General features: G+C 36.0%; 1 protein-coding gene across 1 annotated transcript; it reads right to left on the bottom strand.

Annotated features, from left to right (window-relative positions):
• Nucleotides 1-4261: 4261 nt before the first annotated feature.
• Nucleotides 4262-22467, bottom strand: LOC127964135 (deleted in malignant brain tumors 1 protein-like). The gene is made up of 8 exons (XM_052564294.1): nucleotides 22341-22467; nucleotides 22086-22235; nucleotides 18957-19103; nucleotides 18384-18695; nucleotides 17503-17697; nucleotides 16563-16871; nucleotides 13101-13406; nucleotides 4262-4356 (listed from the first exon to the last, which is right to left on the bottom strand). The coding sequence occupies exons 1-8, from the start codon at nucleotides 22465-22467 to the stop codon at nucleotides 4262-4264; spliced, it is 1641 nt and encodes a 546-aa protein (XP_052420254.1).
• Nucleotides 22468-23935: the final 1468 nt, after the last annotated feature.

Genomic DNA, 23935 nt, shown 5'->3' with positions numbered 1-23935 from the left:
GGCAAAAAATAAAATAAAAAATACATATTCAAACACTGGTCAAGTTTGAGATTTGGGGGGGATTTGGCCTTCAATTTTATTTTATATATATTTATATATAATTTTTTTTTTTTCAGACTAGCAGAAAGAAAACATCCTAGCTACACTTTTAAGTGTTTCTTTCATAGCACTTTATCTATTTGCATCTGTAGAATTCAGTTATAATACAAACATACACCAAACATTACAGTTTTATTTCTATCTGTATCCTGTAGATTTTCGCAGAGGGTTTGTTTAATGTTACCAAAGAATGCTTTTATGTGCTGGCGTCCTCCACAAGTTAAGAGATTTTAAACAAACACTGTTAATAAACATGCAGTTAACCAAATGAAACAATACACATTTTAATGCTATAAAAGTGTGCACTTCGAGATAAATAAACAGCAGGCAGATCTTCATGTTAAAAACTTCTTTAACTTGAGCAAACGCTGCTAATACACACATACATTTGTTAATAAAGTTAATAAAATGAAAAATTGCATGTTTTAATGCTATTGAATAAAAATAGGCGATAAACTCGCAAGCCTTTGCTCATCATGACAGTACCTGGATCAGTAAGCTCGGATCGATGACGTCACTTTCAGGGAGGCTGTACACGCACCATCCCTTGACTCCACCCCCACGTCAAAACAGTGCCAGAAAGCAAGACGCACAGAAAAATGAAGCGCAAAGTGAAAATGGTTTCACAAGCTCAAACTAGACTGACAGGCAAAATAAAAGCAGCGTTGCAAATAAATTAATAGATATTATCATGGAAAACATGGCAGACTGTTACCGCTGTGAAACCTCCAGTGGTGGCAACTGCTGCAGAACCTTTGGAGGTGTCCGTAGTATCCATCCATGAACTCACGGTCTGTCCTGTCACATGGCCGTCTAAGAACTCTCGTCTTACCCTGTCACGGCTATGACGACCATCTATGAACTCTCGCCCCACCCTGTCTATGGCTATGGAGGCTGTTTGGGAACTCTCTAACCACCTTATCACGGCCACGGAGGCCATCATTAACCTGTTTATGTTCTTTGATTCAGTCCTACTCCTGTGCGTTTGACTCCACTGCGGTGGTCCTCTCCTCCGCCCTGGTGTGCTTCTAGCCCAGCAGATCCACTTTGGTAGTCCTCTGCTCCACCCTGGTGGGCTTCTGTCTCGTCTGATCGACTGTGGTGGTCCTCTGCTCTGTCCTGGTGGGCTTCTGTCTCGTCTGCTCGACTGTGGTTGTCCTCTGCTCCGCCCTGGTGGGTTTCTGGCCTGTCTGCTCAACTGTGGTGGTCCTCTGCTCCACACTGGTGGACTTCTGTCTCCTCTGCTCGGCTGTGGTGGTCCTCTACCCCGCCCTGTTGGGTTTCTATCCTTTCTGCTTGCCTGTGGGGGTCCTCTGCTCCGCCCCAGTGGGCTCCAGTTCCGCCTGTGCCGCCCTGGTGGGCTCTGGTCCTGTCTGCTCCGCCCTGGTGGACTCCTGTTCCGTTGGCTCTGCCTTGGTTTCCAGTCATTCCACCTACACATGGACCTGGCCCTCCATCTTTGTGTTACATTTACAAACGAGAGAGGGGTTGGCTGTTCAGATCGAGGTGAATGTTGATTGGTTGCTCCCATGTGTGTACTGTCGAATGGCATTTCTTATCTCAATTGAAAAAAGGATAAAGAAAAGCAATTGGCAAATAGAGAGAAATGAAATTGCCAAATGAATTTTTAAAAAGCAATTTAAAATGTCCATTTAAAAAGACTTATTAATTTACCTTTTTATTTTTTTTAATTGTTTTAAAACATCAATTCAATTAAGTTTTAAAAGTGTCTATTTTTTATTTATTGTTTTATTAAACTATAATTAAAAACACAAATTCAATTAACAGTTTTAAATGTCTAGTTTTTTATTTATTGTTTTATTAAACTATAATTAAAAACACAAATTACAAATTATTATCTTAAAATTATTAAACTTTAAATATGTCTATTAATTTGCCCACTTAAAAATTGAATTTATTTATATATATTTTTATGTTTGAATTATTAAATAAATAAATTGATTCTTCATTTTATTTTTATGTAGCACTCTCGGTCCTCCATACCTTTCTTTAATCATTTGTTCCGTTTAAATCCTGCCCCTGCAAAGTAATGTTCATCTGCCTCCATTTTGAGTGCAATGTATTGGCTTCATCTCTAAATCAAATAAACACTCTTCGTTTTTCTTTTCCAGTAATCCATTTCACTCGGATATACATCACAATACAGAAATATAATTTGATACTTAAGTTTCACTGCAACTTTCAAGTCAACATAAAAACATTTTCCATTTCCTCACCACATCTCATTAATTGATTCTTAGAAGATAACACCAAGCCCCACCCTCCATATTTTTAGCATTCTATTCCTCTCTGAAATATCATATTTTAGAAGTTAAATAGGTTTTTAATGCCATTTCATGTTGACATAACAGTAAATCATTGGCTGCACTGTGGGTAATTACACTCATAAATGATTATGATTTAATGGCAAATTCTCAAATTATGCAAATTGATAGCCAATTACACAGTGTTCTTTCAGGAGAAGATCAGAATGAAATTAATCATGTGACTTTTAAGTGAACATCAACCATCGCGTTGAAGATTAGCACTATGAAATATCAGATTGTGTCACCAAATCTGAAGAAAAGACCATAATCCGTTGAACTAAAGGGATAGTTCACCCAAAACGGAAAATGATGTAATTAATGACATTATTGATTAATCCTTATTGGAGACGCGAACCATTTCAAATGATTCAGTTCAATTTGGTGAACTGGTTCAAGAAGGTACGGTTACATCGAGTGATTCGTTCGCGAACCGGATATCACTACACTGCAGTGAATGCGCAAACAACAGACCCGGAAGAGAAGACAATGCTGAATAAAGTTGTAGTATTTGTTATTTTTGGACCAAAACATATTTTTGATGCTTCAACAAATTCTAACTGACCCTCTGATGTCACATGGACTACTTTGAAGTTGTTTTTATTACCTTTTCTAACCATGGACAGTATACCGTACACACACTTTTAATGGAGGAACAGAAAGCTCTCGGACTAAATCTAAAAACTGTGTTCTGAAGATGAGCGGAGGTCTTACGGGTTTGGAACAACATGAGGGTGATACATTTTCCTTTTTGGGTGAAACATCCCTTTAAGACATTTCAAACAAATTAACTGAAGCTAATGTTTACATGTGATTGATAGCCGACACACACCATGTTTTCTGAGTTCTGTTCACTTTATTTGTGAAATAGACTTTACACCTCTGTGCTAGTGTGCTTTTGATATCGAACTATTTAAATCTCCTACCGGGAGCCGTTTCATCCCACACCCCATGCCGAAAATGAGCAGGTACCTGACCAATTACTAAATTATGTTTTATTAACAAGGTTCAGGAGGAGCACAATCAGATAATCAATTAGTCTGGCCCAGCTGGAGCTTGTCAGCAAATAACGTTAACAAGCACAATTCATATAGGCCTATATATATACAGCCAACTTACCTCTTTTCCACGTTCTTTCCACATTCGCTTTTGCTCCTTTGGCCATAATATCACAGACTCAACTTTTTCGCTACAAACAATGAGACCTATTCTGGGGAATTTTGTTTCCTCCATTGCAACCTGCCAGCCCTAGGCTTACTCCTTTTCCGCCAGTCACTGTGGCCGAGCACCAGGCTTCAACACAGCCACCGCTCTGCCCAACCAGCCACACACTCTCCACAACACTGAGGTTAAACCTCGCCTCCACCGGTGAGACTTCCAACTTCTTCCCCAACATCATTCGGCCAGTGGCGGGCTGGGACAGTAAATCAGGCCGGGAATTTGACGCCACCTCTGTTGCTGCAGTCACCACCACCCAATTTATGTGTCCACGAGACTGCTAAACTCTTTGGCTCTTTCAGTTGTTTGAACTGGGTCACACTTAAAAAATAAATCAAAATCCTTAGACTGTGGACGGGCAAAATAATCAAATGAAGTATCAAGAAGTATCAAGGCATTCCTGTCTCTATCATCTTTCCCTTAATCCCCCTCTCTCTCACTCTGCACATCGAGTTTCTCTGCAATATGAAATAAGCACTTTCAATAATCTATATTAATTATGCAGCCATCAATTGTATGTCCCAATGATCACAGTCCTACTACTGATGACCTTATAAATCATAAAAGCACATATTTTTAAGTGTATAGCAGCATGTTTAGTTTTGCTAATAGCTTAAACTTTACCTGAAGGACTCAAAAGCTGAAATGTCCACCCCCTCTTGTTCAACAGCAGGAGCACTAGCAGCACTAGTGCTACTGTTGCTTCCATTTTCACCTTCAAAATAAATAAGCATTGTACACATTGTACATATTGTAGGCTAGAAATGGAAAATCTGTTTCTGGTCAATTTTGGCACTAAAAAAATACTTTTTTTTTTTTTTAATAGATTTTATCTATTGTAAGTCGCTTTGAATGAAAGCGTCCATCTACCAAATGATTATGTAAATATTAGGGTGGAACAGATCAACTTTTAGAGTCTCAGTTTCGGTACCGTTGTATGTGCTATGTTTATGGAAAACTATACTTTAAAAGTAAAAAAAAAAAAAAAAAATATATATATATATATATATATATATATATATATATATATATATATATATATATATATATATATATATATATATATAATTAGGAATATTCTAACTACAAGCAACAGCACAAATAAATACAATTGAGTAAAGATACAAATAAAATAAACTGACTTTCAGGGTTTTTTTAAGAAGGTCGTGCATTAGTTTTTAGGTACAGAAATTAAAGTAATCAAATGTAAAACAGCATTGCATTTTAGACTATAAATTAAAGATTATTCTTTATTAAAATAAAAAAAAGCTTTTTAATCAAGTGCCGTGAGTGATTTCTTTGTTGTTGCTGTTTGATTACTATAAAGACTGTCACTTTAAGAGAATGCACTGATACAGTGTTCGTATTAGTATTGAACAAGAGTTAATGATTTGTCCAGGTTTTTTTTCTTCGCTGTTGTTGTAATGTCTGGGAATCCAGAATGCGCATGCATCAACAGAAACATATATTATTTGAACCCTGTTTGTTTTACGTGCTATATAGTAAACCATATTACAGATGCTCTGTCAGATTTAAGTTGAACAGCGGTCTCAGCGTGTGCCAAACCGTGTGTGGAGTACCGAGTGGTTCGGTTTTTTCAGTGAACCGTCCCATCCCTAGTAAATATAAATGTAATTCTGACCGACCTGCTCCCTTACTGACGAACATGGCTGGGATTTTGCAGCAGCTTGCTGTGTCTGTGGCCAGGTCTGTTCTCCTTTTTATATGTTCTGTCTCTGCTCCAACTTTGCGTTTACTCTCCATTTTTTGCGCGACTTTCTGAGATAAAGCCTGCTTCTGGATATAGCCAATTAGGCAGGTGCTTCGCTGATGTTTGGTCATGTGTGTCATTTTCACTCCAAGATCGCCTGATTCGTACATTCATAAGACCGTCAATTAATTCGCAGTTGCATACCAGCCTATTGCACGTCAGCCTGATCGACTGCACAGCAGCAGCCGGCAGGCCAGAACGACTGTCAGGCCACCGGGAAATGTCCCGTTGCTCCCGATGGCCAGTCCACCCCTGCATTCGACCATGCCAATATATCATCCAATCGGAAAGTGGATTTATTCATATGAACCATTCTCATGGAGGGTATACAAAGTGGATCTATACAGTCTATTATTAACCCTGGAAACTAGCCAAGTCGGCCAATAGATCGAGCAAAGCCCCGAACTTGCCTCACTCTTTACCACCATTGTCCAGCACATGACCCGGCTCCCCTTGAGCTCTGGGTCGCAGCGACAAGCCTCAAATGAGCCTGGGCAGTGCCCTAGTTCTCACCGCAGCAAAACCTCACTTGCTTCCTGCTTCGGCTCAACTTTTTACCGTGGCTCTTCTGGCCACAGCCAGGTCTCCAGCTCTTGGTAAACCGGTATGTTGTTTGTTGCTAAAAGTTTTTAAACAACATGATAATATTATGAATGTTGATGTCAATTTTGTAACCATGAGGCAAAACTGTGTAGTACACACAATTAAATCACATTCACACATATTAATTTTCACTAGCATTTTACCTGTACTCCGATAGACAGATAAGATGAAAGATTGATTTTTGAGAAAAAAGTTCAACAGTGTACCTAAATCGCCTAATTAAAAATTATAGGTGCAAACTAGGGGTCAAATAACTTCCTATTTATTAAAGTAGACTTCCATGTGATGACAGTTGATGACCTGATGACATCTTTAATGATCAAATAAGCCTGGAGCTGTAAAAAACACTTGTGCACAGCAATGGCATATGACACAGTGCTGCCCACATGGCGATTTCTCCTGTAACAGCTAATTTTATCAGTATCAGTAATTTTATCTTTTGCCTTCTGTCGTTTTATTTCTCGCAGATTTCTGCTCGTTCTAAATCAGAAAGATAAAGTGGCACAGTAAAGATAACATTTATATTAATGCATTAGTGGGAGTGATTGCGAGTGAATCAATTTTACATGGTAGCGTCTCTCTAGTAGTAGTGACGCTGTGGGTTTTAGTTAAGAAATACATACTTGAACTTTTCAGATTCTAAGCTATTTTTAGAAATCACAGAACAGTGTTGACAGTACATGTCTGCGCTGAATGATTCTGTGCGTGCGCAATAAGTGTGTGATGTGTGAGCTACTGTTTGTGGCCGCCTGACCCAGAACCCATGCAAACAGATACCAACCCTCTGGCACCTGTTGAGCGGCAAAGAAGGATGACCCAGGGTCTATGCCTATACTGTGGCGTGAGTGGGCATCACATCCTGGCCTGTCCCCTTTGTCTTCCTCGCCCAGTGGTGAGTTATCTAAAGGCATCTCTTATTAAGATGAATCCACTCACCACTAGTGCCCAACTTACTGCTACCCACATCACTCTTCCAGTTACCGCTCTCCTCGACTCTGGGTCAGGCAGGAATTTCATCTCGGGGGACCAGGAAGACCATTGAATCGGTGGCATGTCGTCTGGTTGGGTGTCCAGTGTTTCTCATCATGCTTCCCCAACCATCCAGTTCCATCGAAGCCCCCTCCAGAGACCTTACCCATTAACACCACCTCCATCGAAAGCCTCTTGGAAAAATGTTTCGTCGACATTCCCTCCTACTACAAAGAGTTCCACAATGTCTTCTGCCCTCACAAAGCCTCACAACTACCTCCTCACTGCCCCTGGGATTGCGCGATTGATTTGATTTCGGGTGAGCCAGTGCCCTTGGAAAGATCTATCCCCTCTCCTTGCCTGAACAGAAGGCCATGGAGGAATATGTGGAGGAAGCCCTCAGACAAGGCTACACTGTCCCATCCAATTCCACTGCCACTTCAAGCTTTTTCTTCGTGGCGAATAAGGATGGAGGCTTGCGGCCCTGTATAGATTATCGAGCATTGAACCAGATTACTGTCAAATTCCGTTGTCCTCTTCCCATCGTCCCAGCTGCCCTGGAACAACTTCAAGGAGCCACCATATCCTACTAGAGTTATGCAGTACATATAATCTCATCTGTATCCGCAAGGGAGATGAGTGGAAGACGACATTTGTGTCCCCTACTGGCCACTATGAATACCGGGTGATGCCATATGGCCTAGTCAACGCCCCTTCGATCTTCCAGGATTTCATGCACGCAGTCTGAGTCTGTGTCGCAAGGATGAAGTTGCAATCCCGACTCGTCATCTTCTCATTAGACGTGCCTTTAGAGATAAGTATACATTTTTATGGGTTATGATTATAATGAAAGAGTTTTTGTTTTTGTTTAGTTTTATTTCGTTAAGTAGTTATTTAAAGCTTTATATATATATATGTTTTCACTGAGTTTTGGTTCATTTTTGTACTCCTATTAAAGACAACACGGCAGAACGAGCAACTGTTTTGTTGATATTGTGTGTGCAGTTACGAATAATGAATAATGTATTAGCCTACTCAAAAATGACGGCATATCCACAGAAAAAATGCAAGTGATCACACTGGCGTCTCCTTGTCCTGAAGCAACTCCGCACAATCTATTGGATATAGTTTATATTTATCTGGGTCTAACGTTTAAACATTGTCATATGCTTCAACTGTTTTATATCTATAGATTTTATTTTAGGCAAGTCGTGATAATTTGAGAAGGCTAAATTGATCAAATATAGGCTCACTGTCTGCCGCTGGCAGCTTGGTCGTTTCTTAAAAAAACCTAAAACTTATATTTAACAAACAAAAAAATGCTCCAAACGTTTTTCTAAATTAACTTAACAAAAAATAAGACAGTAAACAAAATTTAATCACTTTGCTATTACATGCAAAACTGAACTACTGTATTTAGGCTGTCCTACCCACTGTATTTTAATAGCTGATCCAATAAGTATAAGCTGTTTATGGGACTGTTCACCTGTTCAAATCAGACACCCATTTTTTCAGACACAGTGGAAGATCTGATAAGAATCAGTGTAGAGGGCCAAGTCTGGAAGATTTTGATGCTAGAGAGAGTGTGGCCAGCTGGTTAAGACAAGGCCAAAGATCAAGAAGGCCAAACTACAGGAGTTGGCCATCCGAGGGGCATGTGACTGCAGTGGAGGATAGTCCATAAGACATTGAGCCATGAGATGTCCTTAAAACCCTTAATTTAGATTTTCTTTTTATTTCATATATCTTGAGTTTAAGTTTAAATTCCACCTCAGTGAAACACTTTAAGCACCAACACTTTTTCAGTAAGTTACCTTTCTTGTAGAATTGTGCTTCAAATAAAGAACATTATGTTGACCAGATGGTTAGTTAATCATTTAGACTACAAGTTAATATTATTTATATGGCCAGCGATTTAAAAAAGTGGACTTGTAAGAAAAAAAGTTAGGCGCACTAATGTAACAAGTGCAAAAAATTAGCCTAGAACCCTGTTGTTTTATTCTACTTCATGAGACCTTTCAGATGACATATGGCACATGAGTATCTGAGCTGTTTTTATCAGCAAACAACTTGGCACTACTTTGGAGTTGATCAACATGCTAATTGCACTGTAATGCTCAGACTCTAAGCTTTCAAATGATATCTATTTTTTCTTGATTTTAATTCAGCAGTTTGAAAAATATGATTAGTAATATTGATGTGATGGGGGGTTGGGGGGGGGGGGGGCTCACAATGGTAGCAGTAGAATACTTCTGTTGTCCTGACCCTATTACAAGCTCTCATTCTAATCCTGAAAGTCTTAAATGCTTATGTCTTATAACATCACCTGTGACCCTAATTACTGATTGTCTGATGAGTGCATAATCGCTGAACAAAAAGTGCATAATTGCTGAAGAAAAAAAAAGAGGTTTCAATAAGTGCCACCTGCTGGCGATATATGTAAATGTAAGCACAATAAAAGCTGTTGATTACTAAGATGATTGTTTTCTAAAGACAGAGATTGATTTCAATGGTCTGTATCTTAAACCTGAATTGATTGTTTATCTCCATTGTAACTAATTCCCCCACACAAATGTTAATGCTTGATGCTAACTTAAGTCTTATACTATCACCAAAACATTTTAAAAAGATACACTTTAACTTACTTTATTTATGTCCTGAGATATTGAATATGAAATAAGAGAGATATAAATAATTTCTCCTGAGCACTAAATTTTTTTCTTACATTTTTATCAATTTCTGCAGGAGAATGTCCAAATATGTATATTTATTTTACTGAAAGTCAGAGTTGAGCAGTAAGTAGTTACTAGTAATTTCGTTATTTTAATAATATTACTTTTGCAGTAACTATTTCAGTAATAATTTGACAGTTACCATCCATAAAACAGATGTGTTGCTTTACTTCTAACCCTTTAAGAGTGACCACTATTAAAACTATAATGTCCACTAATGTGTTCATTTACAAAAATGCATGAGTTGTAAAAAAATATGTTTTTCATAAAAATTAAACTTTAATATATGATTTCTATAAGCTATGCAAAAAAAAATAAAAATAGAAAAGACAAAATAATAAGGCTGGATAAGCTGATCTATAGCATGTTAAATGGTGGTTGCATGTCTATGAATGGTACACCCCCCTAAGCTCACAAAAGTGGTCTGACCCAAGTCCTCAGCAGCCAATGACATTGACCCGTTCAAGCTGATTTTTTACGCATACTTCACGTGTATTTAACACGTTAAATAAACGTATTGAACGTTTTGTTGACGCGTTAAAATTCACGCGTATTTGACCCTTTTTGGCCTTCCATTCACTGCCGGCCTATCAGTGGTAAACTCAGTGGCTACTGGCAACTGTACGGTGAATTCCCACTACAAGTCAGTTATTTTTGGACCGGACCGCACACCATAATCTTTTACTGTATATAAGGTTATCGGGGGGACGTGGAGGCATAAAGTCAAGGGAGAAGCCAATAGACAGTCCATAAAAGAAACGGGACAAAATTGTTCAACAACATCTGCAAGATTCGGTGGGTGATTCAGATTTCTCTTGGAACAGTGATTAGAAGATTTATGCTACCTTCAAAAACCGGCCAGATGAAGGCATCTCAGGAGACAGGAAATGAAGCTAACATTGATTTCGGGCATGCCTTGATGCCTTCCTACCTTCGAATGCGACCTCCGAAGGCAGCATTTTTCAGTTTTCGGATGCAGCCTTACAATTGTCAGACAGGTTGCTCATGTGACATCTACGTCATCAAGTTTAGTTTTGAGTCTGCGCAGTACAATCGACCCCCAAGAAGTGCGTGCTTCTAATTGACTTCACTTGTTTCGATTGAATCCAATGGGGTCGCTGTGTACTTTTCTTTTACTTTCTATGACTCTTGTGGCGCTAATCTGCAATCCTTTTTTGTTGGCTGTAGCGGGTAATGCATTTTTTAAAATCACTTCATAAACTATTGTGAATTTACATTCTGCATTTAAATTAATAGTACCCAATGCAAATCATCCTAGGGGTGGCCACAGGGGTGACCAGAATTTATACTTGTGGGCGCCCCTGGTATAACTCTCTAGAATCTCAAGGTCAATAATTATCAAAAAATGTTGAACATTTGCATTTGGACAACTATGGAAGTAAAATAATGACATATGTCTTTGAAACAAAAAAGCATGCTGAATAGCACTAACTGAAAAATAATGCATTGCATTAACAGTACTTGCATTTTAATGCCTTGTATTTCCAAGGCTTGCATTTTTAGGTCCTGAAATTTAACATAGTTGTTCGTTTAAGCTGTGAATATTTCAATTAAAAATATTTCACACACCTTTTCATAATTAAAAAATCAATAATTCATATTCACGTTCCAGAATTCACTTCCAAAATATTCAATCGGTTTAAAAATACGATGTTTAATATTCGACAGGCAAATTTCAGTCCATTTTATTTCACTTTCCAAATTCGCTTCCACAAATTCAGTGGTTAAAATTCGGCAGATAATTCGCCCTTTCACATCCGGGAGCTGCAGGAATAGCAGTAGAGCACAGAGGCATGACCTCCATCTCCTGTCAGTCGCTCACCAGCAGGTGGTGTAAGCGGCTTCTGATGAAGACCACAGCAACAGGTGGATTAAGTGATACAGTTACAAAAACTGATCTGGAGAAATGGAGCAGGCGCTAAGCAGAAGTTTTGATTATCGGGCCTTGTGGAAAAGCTGATTGTGTGAATGTTTATTTCAACATCTTTGCCTTTACCATAGACTGTATAAAGGCTGTTACCCGTAGCCTAGTAAGCAGCATTCTCTACCATAAAGGAGATTATAATGGGATTTTACCCAACACTGAAGTACAGAACTAACATTACATATAAGACATATATTGCTTTCGGTTGTTTAGTTTCCGTAACTTTGTATCATGGCTTGTGTGTCGCTGTGCTGTCCCCTCACGTCACACTCCAGGTTTCCCCAACAACGAGTAACGCTTCTCAATCAATTATTTTCCTGTCGAATATAATACATCGTATTTTTAAACAGATTGAAAGTGAAACAGATTTGGGAAGTGAATTCTGGAGCGTGAATATGAAAAGGTGTGTGAAATATTTTAAATTGAAATATTCACAGTTTAAGCGAACAACTAGGCCTATGTTAAATTTCAGGACCTAAAAATGCAAGCCCTGGAAATACAAGGCATTAAAATGCAAGTACTGTTAATGCAATGCATTTTTTTTTTCAGTTAGTGCTATTCAGCATGCTTTTTTGTTTCAATGACATTTGTCATTATTTTACTTCCATAGACAACTATAAACCGGACATTTTATATTATGTTCTTTACATAGTGTACCCAAAGGCCTATGGATCCTCAAAGAAAGCCCATAACTTCTCTAAAATTGTGTAAAATTATGCATAATTTTATTCTAAACAAGCATGCAAAATTTAAAATAGATTCAGTAAAAAAAATAACAGTATAATAGCTACAAAGGTTAAAAACAGTGTTGTGAGAAATTGCTACTTAAAACCACTAGATGGCAGCACTAAAACAGTAATGTTCATGTTTTCTTATGGATTCATGTGTGCACATTATAAAACCACTGTTATAACATTTAAAATCACATTAACTCAAATTTTACCATTTTGTTCATACAGACATATCAGTTTTTACAATTATGCCAGATTACGATTACAGTAAAACTGAAAAATTACATAAACTCTTAAAAAGAGAAGACTCACAATAAGTTGTGTGTCACCTATCATATATATGTGCAACAAGATATGTCTACATGTGTATATGTGTGTGTGTGTGTGTGATAGCATGCTTTTTGAGTATTAATATAATAGTTTAACCATTTAACTTGTATATGTATCTGCGAGCCTATTCTTAATTTTGTATGTCTTTTACTGTCAGCCATTCATCTAGGTTGGCCTAGAGCCTAAAAGCATACTACCTTAAAGACTTTAATGTGCTTGAACCCCGTAATTGCTGCTTTATTTATATTTTTGTTTTTGCAGTCTCAAGCTATAGCTTTAACTTCTCAAAATACAGTTGGCTTCAGATTTAATGTATGCAATAATAATGAATGTAATCTGTATCTAATTCTGATTGGGAGGGCAATCTGGCCCTGGTACCTGTGCAATTCAGATAGCCAACAATACATTCTTTCTCTGAAACCTCTTTGAGGTCACATTCAGAAACAGAGTTGGCATTATCAAGACATTTAATTCTTGATAGTCCTGTAGATTTAGATTCTTCTTGTGAAATCCAATCATGTTGGTCATTTATGTTCTCCCCACAAAATTGTTCCTTGCAGATCAAATTTTTAAGATTTGTATCAAGACTGTCTTTACAGATGGGTGTCCATTTCCCAGCGTAAAACAGTGATGCATTTCCAGCGCATTTGTCTCTTGGATCCTCCAGTCTAGCTTTGATGCTGTCTGTGAAGAATATATCAAATAAATGTTAATTAAATGGAATTTTAAACTGTGTTTGAGGAATAGTTCACTTCAGAAGAAAATTTGCTAAGAATCTATTGACCCTCAGGCCATCCAAAATGTGGATGAACTAAATGTATTTTTACATACTAACATTTGTCTTTATATTGACCCAGAAAATGGATGGAAACAAAATGGATAGTTGAGCATTTATTCCAATGTTATACATTATACATACCCAGGCGAAAAAAAGTCACTGTATTTAGTAAACTTCCATAATGTACTTAAAATTTCCACACACTAATTTTGTATTTAAAATACAAAATAATATTATTTAGTACTTCTTAAGATAATCTAAGAATAAAATAAAGATTAAGAACATCAACTGTGCTATTTTGGGACACCATGGATATTAAATTAAATACTAATAAAATAGTTTCAGCACAAAAATTTAGAATGTAGTATAAATGTACTTGCTTGTATTGTCAAATATACAAGTATGGCATTCAAGTACACTCTTTTTTTCACCTGGATATTGCAATCAAAGTGTAGTTTCTTCATGGGAACAGATCTGGAGAAATTTTGCATTACATCAACAGTGGATCCTCTGCAGTGAGTGGGTGTCGTGGATTATTGTGATGTTTTTATCAGCTGTTTGAATTGTCATTCTGACGCCACCCATTCACTGCAGAGGATCCACTGGTGAGCAAGTAATATTATAATGGTAGATTTCCACAAACTTGTTTCCATGAAGAAACAAACTCATCTACATCTTTGATGGCCTGAGGGCGAGTACATTTTCAGCAGATTTTTATTTTTGTTGAAACTATTCTTTTAAGGCCCGTTTTAGTCATGGGTTGGTCTATATATCACACTTATAATTCTGTATGCATCTTTTGACAACAAGTCTTAAACTAAACAACAGTACATGAAATAATAATGCGCTCTGTACAGTCAAAAACATTTTCATTCACAGTTTAGTTTCAGCATCTGAGAGAAACTTTTGAATAGTGACATATCGATTGCAAAGTTTTTAAAAACATTAAAATTTTCACACATGTTAAGGGGCGGTCTCACTGCACATTTCGTTCGATTGACTTCCATTCATACACATGCGAATGCGCCAGACCGAAAATGCAAGCTCATGCCAAACATTTTGCATTTCGCAAAGTTCTGAACATCAAATCCTTTGTTTTTCCATCAGATGTATTCTAACTAGTTGGTTGAATTTAAATATTAGCATTTTATATTTAAAAATGACCTCAAGTTAGCCTCAGGTAGCTAGTTAGCTAGCAAGTTAGAATCAGCTAACAAAATGTTTCAAATAGATTTTTTTATTTTGTAATGCATAATTATTGATTATAATCTATTTTAATTCTAAGCAAAAACTCTCTGTACTCTGATTTTGCTGTAAATGTTTAAAGCAAATTGCTTTGTCAGTCTTGGGAGTCGTTTTGCCCCATAGATGTGGTAAAACGCCTCCTTGGTACAATTTTTTTTTTTTGTTGTTGTTAAAATCTATAATAACATGAAAATTCTCGACATTTTTCATATTTTGTTTATAATTGATATCATTTTCACTATTGTTTATAATTGATATCATTGTCACTAGTAAACTTTTGTTTCACAGAATTGCACACTCCTTGGGTTCCCCCACTCTGCTCTACATGTTCACAATGTACTGAACTTGTCAAATCAGCAATGTAACCTTTAAAATATGAAAATAATAGCACTAATCTAAGGTTTACAAGTAGACCTGGGGGCTGTTTCAGAAAACAAGTTTACCAAACAAGCCAGGCTTATTCGGTTAGTCTGACTTATTTGAAACAAGATCAATGGACTTTAATAAGTCAGACTAACTAAAATATAGCCTGACTACATCAGACTTCGTACTTCCGCTCAATTTCAGTTGGCTTCTGTTCTCAGTCTGAGTTACCGAACTATCTCCCAGTTTTTCTCCGGCTCCAGTGCTTTAAGTGGGCCAGTACGCACCGGTACACCGCCACCGCTCCGTGCGCCCAGAACGTGCTTTTTTAGCGTACCGGTACGCTCATTTGGAAATCTGTTTTAATAAAGGTTTTAATCCTTTGCCTGCGCTGCCGCTTTTCAAAGCGCCCTTCACAATGCATGTTTCCTAATTCGTCCCACTGAGAGCAGAGACTACATTACCCATACACCCTTGAGTTTTAAAAGTGAAAAGCGCATGCGCCGTTGTCAGTGTCAACAACTAAAGTAATGCAGTAACTCTTTCTAAGGGTATTTTTTCAAAATCGTTTTGCACATTTTATTTATGTTCAGTAGCACTTTCTAGCTCAAGAAAATCCACAAACTAATAAAAGGATTTATTATTTTTATAAGGCCGTCTGTTCACTGCTGTATACAAAACCCCTTCAATATAGTTGTTGTTACCTCAGGGGATGGAGGGAGTCATCCAAAAAAAAAAATGTATATATAGGCTATAATAGAGTACCGGCACCTCTTTTGGGCAACTTAAAGCACTGTCCGGCTCCAAAACATCTGGCCTATCAACGAACAGAGGGTGGGCTGAGAGCTGTGACGTAGACGCTAAGCACCGAATTAAGGATTGTAGTTTAGGTCAAGGAAATTGAAAATGACAACAGACACAGAGACATGGGATGCTATTCGCTCTGCTGTGGAGAATAGTCCTGGCATTTGCAAACTGAAGCCCGAACCAGAACAACGTGAAGTTGTGGCCCCACTCTCAACAGGTTTTGGGAAAAGTTTAATTTATCAACTGTTACCGATCGTTAGTGAGAAACTGGGAGAGCCAAAGTCCGGCAAGGCGATAATTGTGATTGGGAACTGCCATGTTCGCTCTGGTATTTTGCTCGATGGTTTTGTTTTCAAAGCATTTCTGTGTTTACAGTGGAAGTGTGAGGCGGCTGATTCGGCGCATAACACATGTCATAACCAAACGTTATGTGATTGGCTTACGGGTAACCAATGATTTTCAGCTGAAATGCTGTGAACTTCAGGGGACCTTTAATTACAAACCCAAACTAAAAGTATGTGTAAAACATGGAACAGAACACATTCTAAGCCTGAATGATTTTGACTGTGACAAGCCCAAAGTTCTGATAAATAAAGCAGGAGTTAATGTGAGGTTTTGGTCTTGAATGAAGCGACTGTTTACATTACCTGTGCATATCACGTGGGCTAGGGATTTGCAGGTGGGGTTTTTGTTGGGAATAAAATTGCACATGATCATATTTTGTACATTTTCTGAGCAGTACACACTACTGTAAGTGGCAGGTAGATTATTTATCTGAAGTGGTAACTGGGCCGGAATTGGATTTCCACAGCCCAGGTTCCCACAGATCATTTTGGAGTCTTCATCTGTTCTCCAATTGTTGCTGCAAACCCCTCCACACTGGTCATCTCCGCAGACCTTCACCATTCCCCAGCATTTTTCTCCAAGCGAGTTTTCAAGTGCAAGAGTCTTTGTCCCTACATGTGACATCAGTAAGAATACAAGCATTTTACACACAAAACTGATATAGCTACAGTATATAACTTTTTGCCCTCTAGAAAAATAAAACTGCATGCATTTTTGCAGAAGATAAGTTTTCAGGAAATTGCAGTTATATACTGCTAAAAAAAAAAAAAAAAAAAAAAAAAAAAAAAAACATCACAACCCTCAATGCCATTGAAGAATGTTTATACACACAATTTAATTAAATTCATTTAAAATAAATCTACTTAGTTTTAAAACACAATTTAAGTGGTTTAGGTTTGTCAAACTAAATGTTTATATGGGACGATTTTTTTTATATACATATGTTTAAACAATCTATTGCATTCATCATTATAAACAATGCAAATAATGAACAAATTAGAAAAGTTCTGACTTTTTAATTGCAATAACTCACTGAGTGCCCACAGCCCTAAGCACACAATGGTAACAACAAAAATCAAAAACATTACAGAAACTCTTCTAATTGTATTCTATATATATATATATATATATATATATATATATATATATATATATATATATATATATATATATATATATATATATATATATATATAGTATGTTAAAAACAATAAGGCAATTCCGGTGCCACATGTACTGTACCTGAACATGTGACTTTGGCATCTTTGGTGTTTTGCTCCGGTTCAAAAGAGAGCAGAGTTCCACACTGCATTGCTTTGCATGCGTCATTGGCTTTTTCTGGTGTTGCAGGCAGCCAGACAGCCTTATCATAAAATTGCTTGATGCGCACTTTTCCCTTGCATGGAGAATCGCCTTCAAAGAACTTCAGTTCTTCCTCTGAGAACAAATAAAATGGATTTGTGGTTACTGCATGTTGCACAGGCAATATAATCAGAGTAACACCTTAGACTTTTTACTAAATAAGCAAAACTAAAAACTACTGGACTCATGGAAAGCCTGTTAAAAATTATGTAAACAAAAAAGCATCAAACATTACTAAACATCCAAACATGATTGATATTATATTACATTATAGGTTAAACATTTGGAATAATTAAGATGTTTTAGAAATAATTTTATTATGCTCAAAGATGTGTTTATTATAAAATACAGTACAACAATAATATTATGACATTTTTGTTATTGCAATTTAAAATAGCTTTCTTACTTGAATATATTTTAAAATGTAATTTATTCCTGAAAAACACCACAAATGTTTTTAGATTAATAATAAGAAGAAGAAGAAGAAGAAGAAGAAGAAATGTTTCTTGAGCAGAAAATCATCTTATTAGAATGATCTCTGAAGGATCACGTGACACTGAAGACTGGAGTAATGATGAAAATTCAGCTTTGAAAACACTTAGAAAACACTTATTTAAAATTGATTATATTTCACAATATTACTCATTTTACTTTATCAAATAAATGTAAACTTAATAGGAGATTTCTTTAAAAAACATTATAAAATTCTATGTATTCCAATCTTTTGACCAGTATGACTGGTGTGTAGTATATTGTCTTACTTTGGCAAATGATTTCTATGTTTTTCTCGTTTTGACGAGGTGTCCTCAAGCCAGTATTCTCGAAACACTCATGGAGCTTTGCTGAAGAGCTTCTACAGCTGACATCCCACAGCCATTGCAGTGTCTTTTCTCCTTCAGTGAAAAGTTGTCTATTTATTTCTGAGGATGCACCACAGTTTAGATGTTTACACACGACGTCTGAATTCATAGTGTTCCTTTTAGAGCTAATGGGCCTCCATGAGCCTTCCCATTTCACCTCTACACGTCCAGAACAGCGACCCAAACCGTCACTCAAACGCACATCCAAGCTGCCTGCCGTTTATAAAAAAAAAGATTGATATGACACAGACTTTATCAGTTATGGGTGATTCTGGTTGTTCTAGATTCTGAGTTTATTATAATTACCTGTAAAGCCGTCTTAGTTACCTGAACATATAACTTTTGTTCCCCGGCATTGTTTTTTCTCATGAATTGCTAGACAATGCCACAGTGACCGTTCATCGCCCTGACAATCAACATTACTCAGAAAACCATTAGAAGTAAAGGAGCCCTGTTCCACGAGCACTATCTCACCACAGCCAAGCTCTCGACAGACCACCTTCCCCATCTTTTTACGGGACTCAGTCGAATCACTGGAGCACACTTCATAGTTAATACCATTCACATCAATGGAAACATCTCCAAAACACTCTGTTGTGAAATTCTGGAGTTTCACGCGGTCTGTGAACACAGCAAAATGAATTGTTACAATGCCTTTAAAAAAAAATAATAATAATCGAATACATTGTAATAAAATATTTGTAGTTATAATTAAAAGTTTTATAAGATAAGAACAAAAATGTTAAACTAAATGTAAAAAAAAAATCATCAAAAATTCTTTCACAGTCTTTTTTTGGCCTTTTTTTTGGTTTGTTTAATAGTCTATTAATGTTCTATACTACAATACATATACATAAATATATAAAAATAAATATAGATATATCAGAAGAATTCTATTCACATTAGTTTAACTTTGAACTTGTGATGTCAACACACAATGTCAACCCTATTACTGTAATAATAATAATAATAATCCTATTACTAAATTTCAACACACATTAAAACATATTCATTTAACTTGAGATAGAAAAACACAATTTATTAACACTAAACCATTGTACAAAAAACTAAAAAAAAACTCTTATCTTGTATTAATGCAACATTTATTTATTTATAATTACCTATTTATTATTAATACATGAAATCTATTGATAATAATTACTTATATGTATTAATATAATACTATTTAAAGCTGAAACTCAGCATCACCTGAGCACGTCAGTATGTTAGTTTCTTCTGTAAATTTTCCAGTGGAACCACAGTTCAGTTGTGGACAGATGACTTCAGGCTTCACTTTTGCTGACTGAACAGGATTCCATGATTTTTGTTTCACAGTTTTCTCTTCCACCAACCCAGAGCAAGCATCGCTGCCATCTCGTAGACTGAACCTCCTGTGATCTGTAATGCAAGTATTTCTGTGTAAATGTGCATTTTACCTCTCACACAAAACATGGAAATACTGAGAAGCCGTTTCAGCACCATTTCATTTACCCCAATCAGAACAACATACTCCATAGAGCTGTTTAATAATAGTATACACTCACTGCTGCAGATCACACTGGCTCGCTCCCGGCAGTCTGACCTCTCCATACACTGCCAAGAGAACTTCTCATTGCCAACACATTTAAGAAATACATTTCGTTTGCTCTGTTGTCCTTTGAACATTCCAGGCTTGGGAATGTCATGAACATCTCCACAACCAAGCTCCTGACATATCTTGTTTGCTAAATAAATATACACAACAACAAAGAAAATTAATGCATAAAGTTTCAGCATTACTCTGAATACTAAAGCTTTTCTCAAATAATCTACTGTCAAAAAATCATTTACAAATGTAAAAATGACATAAAAAATGTAGAAGAAACCATTATTAAAGGACATGAAATCAAAATCCGTGTTCTGTGGATAATAGTCTGTCTTAACTTTATAGTTGCATAAAGAAAAAACATTTAGATGCTTGAAAAAGTGATTAAGAGTGATTGCAAAAATGGCTCGGAGGTCTAGAGTATCATTTGCTTGTATGCTATTTGGTTTGATTTGTTAAACTGAGAAGAACCAATTAAACTCATTATTTCTAATAAAATACTGTATCACTATATAAAACATCAAAGTCAAACTCACCATTTTTCCAGTTGTTTGTGTATACACGAACACACACAATATAAACAATTTATATGTTGATATATTAATTTTAATATGCAATTGCTAATAAATAGTTACATTAATACAAATGAAATTTGTATTGTTATATTGCATCATGCACATGCATATATATATATATATATATATATATATATATATATATATATATATATATATATATATATATATATACACACAAACAAACACAATACCAGTCAAAAGTTTTTGAACAGTAGGATTTGTAATGTTTTTTAATGAAGTCTCTTCTGCTCACCAACCCGGCATTTACTTGATCCAAAATACAGCAAAAACAGTCAAATAATGTTAAATCAATTAAAAGCTGAATTTTTATCATCATTAATCCAGTCACATGATCCTGCAGAACTCATTATAATATTCAGATTTGCTGTTCAAAAACATATATTATTATTATTATTATTATTATTATTATTATTATTATTATTATTATGTTGAAAACAGCTGAGTGGATTTTTTCAGCTTTCTTTGATGAATAGAAAATTCAAAAGAAGCATTTATCTGAAATATAAATATTTTCAAACATTCTAAATGCTTTATAATTTGTTCAATTCACAGCACCCTTGCTAAATAAAAGTATACATTTCTATGATTATAAATTATAAAATTAAAATTATAGTGACTCCAAAACGTTTAAATGGTAATAGTTGAAAATTTAGCTTTGTTAAGTATCACAGGAATTAACTGCATTTTAAAATAAATTCAAATTGTAAGCAGTTACTTTAAATAGTAAATATATTTCATAATATTAGTTAATTTACTTTTGGAATAAATAAATGCAGGCTTGGTGAGCAGGAGAGAATTCTTAAAAAATCGTATTGTGCAAAAATGTGTGCAGTGTGTGTCACAAAGAAAACGTTTATTGAGTTAAAAAAAAAAATACAAAAATAGACATGCTGCACAGTCAAAAGTGTTGGGAGGCTTGGGATAAAAAGTTCTGTGGTCTTGAGCAGAACTGCAGTCCACTAAATGATCATTTGATTAATAATATTAATAACAAATAACAATAACAATTATTAATAATAATAATAATAATAATATTAAAAGCTCTTAGAAAAGTGCCATTAGTTCTAGAGTAACATTTGCTTGAACATTTAACTTGGTTTGATTTGTTAATCTGAGTTGAAAATGTATTTACGCATAAATGGGTTGCAATAGATTATGGAACATTGTACAAGAACAACCTTTTCAAACTGCATTATTTATTAGCAATTACACATTAAAATTAATAAATATAGAAAACAGAATGGTTATTTAGACAGGATAATGACGATGAAAGTGAAGACAGCTGAGTGCAATTAACAGGTGTGAAACACAGACCAGACACCGTGACATGTTTAGGTATAAATGGTATATTTATAAATATACATTTAGGTATATCTCTCTCATACTACTGAAATAAACGTCTTGTTTTTGGTCACTTACCCCAGTTATCATTACAGACCCCAATGATGCCGTTGGCTGTAGAGAACTCCACCACACCAGCACATACATCACGCTGTCCATTCAGATTCAAACTCAGTTTAACTTCTCCTGTGGTAAAAAGCTTGGCATCAACAATGTGTAGATTCACATCTGAATTTACGAATGAACTAACTTAGATGATGGGAATACAAATATATTTATATACATACATAGTTAAAGGAATACTACCAGAGCATTCAACAGCAACAAAACTACCATCACACTCCTCATTGTTACTGATGCCAACATAAGGGCATTTCCAAAGGCTCTCTTCTTCAGATGTGCATTTCACTTGACCCATCCAGTATTGTTGTGGCAGAGGTGGATCTTTGTAGAGGGTCATGTCTACATCAGAGCGTGTATGATCCCCACACCCTATTGATTTACACACAACCTCTCCATTTTCCTTTCTCCACCCGTAATGACACACCAAGCCCCACTGCTTCTTAACGCCATGATACACCTCCAGCCGGCCTTTACAAGGGCTGTCAGATCCGCGCAAAGCCACATTGAGACCTACAAGAAATGTAAATTAATTCAATTAAACGAAAAATAAATAAATAAATAAATTATATATATATATATATATATATATATATATATATATATATATATAATTTAATTTTAATTAAAAATATTCTTAATTAATCTTTTTTTTTCCAGCAAAAATAATTTTAGAATGCAATGTCGGAAGAACGGTGTGTTTTCTTAAACAAAAACATACAATGACATACAGGGGCGGATCTACCGGGGCGGCAAGAAATCCTTGCCACCCCAGTTTGCAGCAATGAATTTAAAGTTTTGGCCAATTTGAAAATTTACGAGCGCGAATCTCCAATGTCCGACTGCAGTGAATGCAGCAGCACGAGAGGACGACAGAGCGGCAAGAGATATATATTATAACAACAGGGCCGCTGCTGGCCAAATGGGTGCCCTAAGTGTGGATGTATTGTTGTGCCTCCCTTCCTCAAATATGATGATGAAAAAAAACACCTACTATAGGGGTGAAAAAATATTTGAATTAAATGTTTTGAATTAAATGTCAGTAGCCTAAACAAGGATTTGATTGTCCTGTAAGTGTAACAGCAGCAATTACATGGCATTTGTAATAACATATACATAAATTGCTAGTATACATAAATAAAAAATGTGAAAATATAGTGCAATCAGTTCGGACATTGCACAATGCTTATTCAATAAATGCTGTAACACTAATGAGCGGATGGTATTTCAGCCATCTGTTCCATATTAATGAATCCTGACTCTCTAACAAGGTGGTTCCCAACCTTTTTCAACTCGCGGCCCACATAACCAATTACATATGCTTGCGTGCCCCACTGCAAAAAATAAATAAATAAATAAGTGACCCCGCCATTGTTGGGTTAATAACTTAGTATTCACAAGCTAGATTGTAAACTGTATTTACTGAATGAACTAGAGCTGTGCTATTGCGATTTCGATTTTAATCATGATTTTGACACACAGATATTTTCCAAAAGAAAACCAATCAGAGCTTTATCAAAAATGTGTAATGTCTCTAGAACAGACATAAGTCAAAATTATCGTAAAGGTGTAACAAAATATATAGACTTATGGCAAACAAATATAAATAAATAAATCCCTTGTCCAGGGACTTTTTTTTCTTTTTTGCCGTGCATTGTTCATAGACCTCATTAATTGTAGCGGTGCCTCAGGTGTTGAAATAGATTTGTTATACATTATACAGGTTCACACGTACTCCGATTGCAGTGTGTATACAGTTTGTGTAAGCGGTGCAGAAGCTGCAGCGAGAGCGCATTATTGTAACGCGA

This window comes from Carassius gibelio, chromosome B8 (assembly GCF_023724105.1).
Source record: "Carassius gibelio isolate Cgi1373 ecotype wild population from Czech Republic chromosome B8, carGib1.2-hapl.c, whole genome shotgun sequence".
Taxonomy (NCBI): Eukaryota; Metazoa; Chordata; class Actinopteri; order Cypriniformes; family Cyprinidae; genus Carassius; species Carassius gibelio.
The sequence above is the reverse complement of the archived record's forward strand: the minus strand, read 5'-3'. Positions and strand labels throughout refer to the sequence as shown.

Bases quoted from the DNA above. Each gene is read 5' to 3' on its own strand.
- LOC127964135 (XM_052564294.1), bottom strand. From the start codon at position 22,467: ATGACCCTCTACAAAGATCCACCTCTGCCACAACAATACTGGATGGGT. The intron at 22,236-22,340 runs GTAGTTTTGTTG...TCGTAAATTCAG, and splicing joins TAACAATGAGGAGTGTGATG to ATGTGAATCTACACATTGTT. The intron at 19,104-22,085 runs GTAAGTGACCAA...CTGTGTTCACAG, and splicing joins GGTCTGTAATGATAACTGGG to ACCGCGTGAAACTCCAGAAT.